General features: G+C 43.1%; 1 protein-coding gene across 3 annotated transcripts in view; it reads left to right on the forward strand.

The window, feature by feature from the left end:
* cep162 (centrosomal protein 162) overlaps window positions 1–4,621 on the forward strand; it is a 49,685-nt gene extending 45,064 nt beyond the window's left edge. For all 3 annotated transcript variants that reach the window (XM_026183449.1, XM_026183451.1, XM_026183450.1), the window contains exon 28: window positions 344–4,621. In XM_026183449.1, the coding sequence (XP_026039234.1) occupies window positions 344–544 (201 nt within the window). In that variant the 3' untranslated portion in view covers window positions 545–4,621. The remainder of the gene's footprint in view (window positions 1–343) is intronic.
* Window positions 4,622–6,443: the final 1,822 nt, after the last annotated feature.

Genomic DNA, 6,443 nt, shown 5'->3' on the forward strand with positions numbered 1-6,443 from the left:
GGTGATCCCCTGAACTAACCACGTTCAAACAAAAGCAGGTCTGGATCCACATTGTCAGCGTAAATGAAACTAACTTGAACTAGTGGCAAACTTGTACGAAAACGTAAGCTGACCTGAATGTTATGCTGTAAATGACTTTAAACGTCTCCTGGACTCTGGGAAACCGTCTGCGAGTCACACAGACATCGGAGTTAGACACACTGCTGAACCTGTGGCCAAACATATACACTGTTTGGTGGAGAAGCTTGTGCACTTCCCCTGATGATATTATCCACATAGAGGTCAGATGAAGTAGTTCTACTGTATCAAATACAACCTGAGGTCTTTTGTTTGTGTCCTTCAGGTGCTTGGGGGGGCGTGGCAGACGCCAGGTGATGATTTGCAGTCTGAGCTGGAGCACTGGAGACGTCTGGCTCAGGACAAGAGCAGGGAGATGGATGCTTTCCGCCTTGAGCTCGACTCCATCCTGGACATCCTGAGACATCTGCAACGACAGGGAGCGGTTCTGCCGACTCCTGAGCTCGCCATTCCACAGAGGAGTTAATACAACGTTTGAAAGCTGAGACTGTGAATGCTGCACTGATTCCATGCCAGTGTGTCAGCAATAGAAGCTTTTACTTGTTATTTAAATAACTATTTTTATATTTTTCATGTTAATGGTTTATTAGGATGAGTATTGCACCAAAGACCTGCAGAGACTGGCTTACCATCCCTGCCTCCACAGAGGAAACAGTCGTGTAAAATAAAGAAACCTCTCGAACATCATTTTGTTTTTTGACTGTTTTACATGTCTAGATATGACAGCAGGGCCTGCAGATAAAAGTAATATACTTGATCACAACCACAATATGAACACATATTTAAATATTCTGCAGTAAATGTTCTCCTTATGGCCCCAGTGTGAGGTGGAGGCCAAGTCTCAGCTAACACTGGCCGGCTTGGTTAGCAGCCTGCACCCAAGCATGGCTGCTGCGCAACATGCCCGTCAGTTGTTATCCTCTGCAGGTGTTTTTGATGGGACTCACATCAGAGTCTCAATTCTTCATCTCTTCCTCTGTTTCAGTGCCTTTGCAGGTCAACTACATGCCAGACTTTGTAATAAGAAATCAGCTCCAGATTCAACTTATAGATCCAATTTGTCTTCATTATCAGATTTTCCATCTTCTTGGATTCTTTGCACAGTTTGGTGGTCCTACATGAGTTGGCAATATAATTAAACCCATAGCGGTGAGAAAGGTTTTTTGTTACAGTCATTTGTCAGACTCTTACATATCTATAGCAGCAGAGTCATTGAATCAGAATTTGAAACTCCTGGTTCTGAAGACTTCATGTACATGCCGTTTTCCTTGTGATCACTCTTTCAGTTAAGTACAGAAAAGTGCAGCGAGTAGCCATATTTAAGTCTACTATAAAATCTTCAAGCGAGCAAATACATTAATCATCGATTCATGCTCAAGCCACTGACGAGGAATGCTGTCAAACCTGATGTCACTGAGTGAAATACGGTGTACAACAGTCTGTGGCAGCTGTGCGCCCATGTGGGACACAGATTACAATCAGTCAATTACAGACACTACTGATCTTAACTTGTGTTTAAAGCACGCCGCCTGTCTTCAGAGTCAGTTTCTTCCGCTCCAGCTTCTCTACGACCATTGGAAAAACCAAAGAGCTGTCAAAAAATGTCAGGAACGAGGCTGTGGACCTGCACAAGGCTGGAACGAGCTACAAGACCAGCAAGAATACTGAAGATTGTCGTGGTCTTCCAACTTGACAGTGATTGCCAACATACTGCCAAGGCAACAAAGGAGCGGCCGAGCCAGTCTCCAGGCCTCGGTACTCAGGAGGGAGCTGAACTTTCTTGTTGTTTAGCAGCAGCCAAGAAAACTACAGGAGTTTCTATAAAGAGGGTGGAACAAACTCCTTCCTGAGATGTGTGCAAACCTGGTGACCAGTTACTGCTGTGCTTCGAAAGAATCGTTTTTCCATCAAGTGTTAAGTCATGTTGTGCTTGGTGTGATATAATATTTATTTCACTCATGACATGAAAATCTATTTAAGTTTTTTTCTGTTCTTTCTGGATACTACCATGAAATTTGTGACTGTTCGTTTCTTTTGTATGTAAGTGAACTTAAAGCAGGGGGTGAAATTAATAACTGACAAAAATACTGGAGCTTTTACTATGAACTCCTGTAAGCTCCTGGCACTTACTGCGCTACAACCAGGAGGTTTTTGTGTCGCCAGAAGTTCAGAGGTCTGTGTTATTGTGTCAGCGGAGCACTGGCAGCTTTTACACTTTATGCATCTCGGGACGTCTCTGACACCTGGCTGCCACTTTGTGGATGAGTTGCTGAATATTTTGTTTTGGAGAAAATACGTTAGATCACGAACACAAATTCTCAACTTTGTTCCAGCAGTTATCTACAAACTTCTAGGTTCTCATAATTTTGCATCTCTTTGTGTTGGAGCCTGACTCTCTCAGATGAAATGCATTTGTGTGATAAAGGATGTGCTGGCTTTAAACTGACCGACCGACCCCGTGTTCATTAACACTGTTTTAAACTGGTAAACATAAGACTTCAAAAAGAAGAGGGAGAAAAAGTTATTTAACATCAATAACATAAAATCATGTGAGATGAGAGAAGGATTCTCTCAATTACACTGCAAAGGCATTCTTAATATAGTGTTAAACATCAGTTTAGAAAAACACCCAAAAAACCGTGCTAGATGTCTCTACCTGACTGGACTACTGTGTTTGGACACTGGATGTGCCATCGTTGAGCTTCGTATTGTAGGCAGTGAAGGATGTCCCAATTTAGAGGTTCATCCAAATACAGCCTACAAATGCATCCTACATTTCCCAGGATTGGAACGATGCACCTGCTGGATCCTTTGTTGCTTTATTATTCGTTTTTGAAGGCGTTGCACGGGTTAGCACCCTCACACCTTTCTGGTCTTTTTAATTGGTACACCCCAAAGAGCTCACTTGGGGGTACGGCTCAAATGCTCCTGTGCCGAGGTCCAGATTAAAGCACAGAGGAGATCGGGCCTTTGCTGTAACTGCTCCTAAACTGTGGGACAAACTGCTCCTTCACATCAGGACCTCCCCAACATTGGACTCTTTTTAAACCCACTTTTGTTCCTTGGCTTTTAAATCAGAAAGAGTTTGTATGACTTTTATTTGTCTCATTTCTTACTTAAATCTTCTCTTTTTATGCTTCTTTTTCTTAAATGTTATCATTTCTTCCTATATTTTTATCTCTTGATTACCTTAAATGTACACCCCCTTGGTCAACAGTCGCTGTTTTAAATGTGCTACATAAATAAATTTGACTTTGACAGGATCAGGGCATGCTCCTAATGAGACGACAGTGTCCTGGGGCATTTCCCCCCCACGTCTCGATGGTCATTGCGAGCTCCCGGACAGTCTGAAGTGCAATCTGCCACATGAGGCCAGGCATTGTTGGGCTCAGGCCCGATATGTAATGGCAGTCAGGTGCTCAGCCTGCAGAGGTCTGTGCCTTCCTCTGGAGGAGTCCTCAGACCAAACCGTTCATCTGCACGATGTTACGAGCAGCATAATGTTCTCTATGGTCTGTGCAACGTCAGAACTACTTCATGGCACCAGTAGTGACGCTGACCCCAGCTGCCTACAGCAGCCCAACAATAATGTTCAATGGAAAACAATATTAGTCTGACAGTAGTGTTAATGTAGTGTTTGCTCTTAACACATGATGTCATGATGTCGTGTTAAGAGAGCGGATTGTCAGAGGGACCTATTAGTGTGTCGCACAGCAAACGAGAGCCTAAACTCAATAACAGCTCTCGTGAATAAACTACCTGATCTCCTGAATCCCGGGAAGGTTATGAAGATTAGTAATCAAAACTAAGACGGCTTTGGATTAGACTGTTTTATTGTCACTGAAAACCACAATACTCAAACTATGACACAAAGTTTGGTATCTGATGTGAAGTGGAAACGATATAACATTATTGTCCGGAGTAACGAACATGAATGAAAGAGAAGCCTACAGAGTAAATATGTACATGGATTCACAGTATTTGCACAATGTTATTTTTGTGTGCTTGTGTGTGTTTAGGGTTTAAAATGTGAGGACGGTGTTCCTGAGCTGGTTGTTTCTGGATCAGAGGTTCCTGAACCTCGTTCTTCCCAGAGGGAAGCAGGGAGCACAGACTGTGGTCTGGATGGGAGGATGATGTTATGAACCTTCTGCATAATGTGTTTCCAGGTTGTGTCTGCGATACGGGGCAGCTGAGCACCACACTCGGTGTAAATGCTTTCATTTGTCTTTACAGTGTGCAGTGAGATGCCCATCTGCTACAAAACAGCCAATGTTAATTCACCACCGCTCTTATTAATACATTTTACACACGAGTTTTGTGCTGTGAATGAATTAAAATAATGCAAGATTAGAAATGTTTCACCTGGTTTAACCTCTATGTACTGTTAACTGTAACGTTTGCATTCAGCTGCAAACACAGTGTTTGTATCCACACATGTGTAGAGGAGATGTTAGTTATTCTTTTCAGTATCAGTGCAGGTGTGAAGCCTGCTCTGGCTTTATTGATCCGGATTTATTTTAATGAACCTCAGAAAATCTGATTGGTGTCAATTTATTTTTCCACAAGTTCAAGATTGTTTGTTCCGGCTGAAGCTACAGGCTGCCCTTACAAAAAATGCAAGTTTGAAGCCTTATGTTAAAGGAGAGCAGTTTCCCTGAACCCAGACTGAGCTGGCATTACTGATATGACACAAACACAGAGCTGTGGTGTAGCTCGCACACTAATGGAATCTGCTGGATTCATTTTTGTTGCAGCTACATAGCACATCACGTTGTTCTGTCTGCAGCCTGAATGTCTTTGTTGCACAATTCAAGGGTTGTGTTATCACACTGCAGGAGCAGAGGAGCCATGCTGGGGTACTTGGCGTGACTGTAACAGTGGATGTGCGTCCCTGACTGATAAGTCATGTTAGGTGACCAAGTATTGATGAAGTTTACCAACTGTAATGTAAACGATGTTTTCTAATTGTATCCACTGACAGTATTATACCCATTCAAGACATGCATGCAGCATGGGCTAGACCCCAAATGCTAGCTAAGCCTAACTACTGGCTTAGACGTCACCCAGCTTAACAAGGTCAGGTGTTGGGAAACCAGAACAGGACAGATGAGAAGCTGCCTACACGGGTAAGGACAGGAAACATGGAACTGATGTAACACGGCTACGCCAGCGAACCCACTCAGAGAGGTTATATGCATAAATGTGATGACTATGAACGGGCAAAGAACCAAGAAACACCTGGTAGCTCAGTGCTAGAACCTTTTGAAACTGAAGATCCAGATACTGCAGCCCAATGGGAACAATGTGCACCAACTATTGTGGGAGGAGCTAAAGGTAAATGGACTGGTTCTAATATAGCGCTTTTCTACCCAATCTGAGCACTCAAAGCGCTTTATACAACTTGTTCATTCACCCAATCACACCAGCACGTTTCTAGGCTTCCAGTGCTACCTAACATTCACACCCCGATGGATGCACTGAAGAGCAACCTGGGATTAGTATCATGTCTTCTGGTTAGTAGGTGACCCGCTCTACCACCTGAGCTACAGCCACAGGTCGGCACTGCTGAGGCCTGTATTATGTAGCAATGAGTTTGATATGATCAAAGCAAACCTTTGAATTTAGCCTGAGCAACGTTTTTAAAGCCCCGGGAAAAGGCTGCTTTACTGGCACCGTGACCAGGCGGTGGTGCCACCATACCATGCTAGGAAGCACGTGGCGCTCATTAGAGTTTTCTTTTTGATAGTTGGAAAAATCTCCTTCTGTTGCAACACTTTTCTTTAGCAGGCAGGGATACTCCTGGGACATTTCATTGTTAGTAACCTTCTACTCTCGTAGCTGTGTGGCATAACATCCTGCAATGTGAACTCTGTGTTATTGCAGGTCTTTACCTTACAATATAAAGCACCTCGCAGGGATTGCTGTTGTGATTTTAACACTTTATAAATGAAAGTGAATTAAAAACTAGAGGCAGGTGATGAGGTTCTGTCAAGGCAGAACTGAAGGTGCAGTGTGTTTATAAAAATCAGCAGGTTGGACTCAGGCTGAGGTGTCACTGGCTGTTCACTCCTCAAAGCATTCAGGTGAGCAGCAATTAAATATGCCCAGTGAGCGCAGGTTACCTCACTGACGAGGTTAAGAGCAGCTTTAAGCTAAATGAGCTGGAGTAGGCATTAAGGCCATGTACACATGATAGCAAACTGAAAAACATTTGCTATATATATATATATAGCAAATGTTTTTCAGTTTGCTATCATGGTGTGTCACGTGTAGAATTTTGAAGTGAAAAACAAATTGAATGTATTTTGGAATAAGGCTGGATCATGACAAATGCTGAATGAATACTTTCTGGATCCACTGTA

This window comes from Astatotilapia calliptera, chromosome 11 (genome assembly GCF_900246225.1).
Source record: "Astatotilapia calliptera chromosome 11, fAstCal1.2, whole genome shotgun sequence".
Taxonomy (NCBI): domain Eukaryota; kingdom Metazoa; phylum Chordata; class Actinopteri; order Cichliformes; family Cichlidae; genus Astatotilapia; species Astatotilapia calliptera.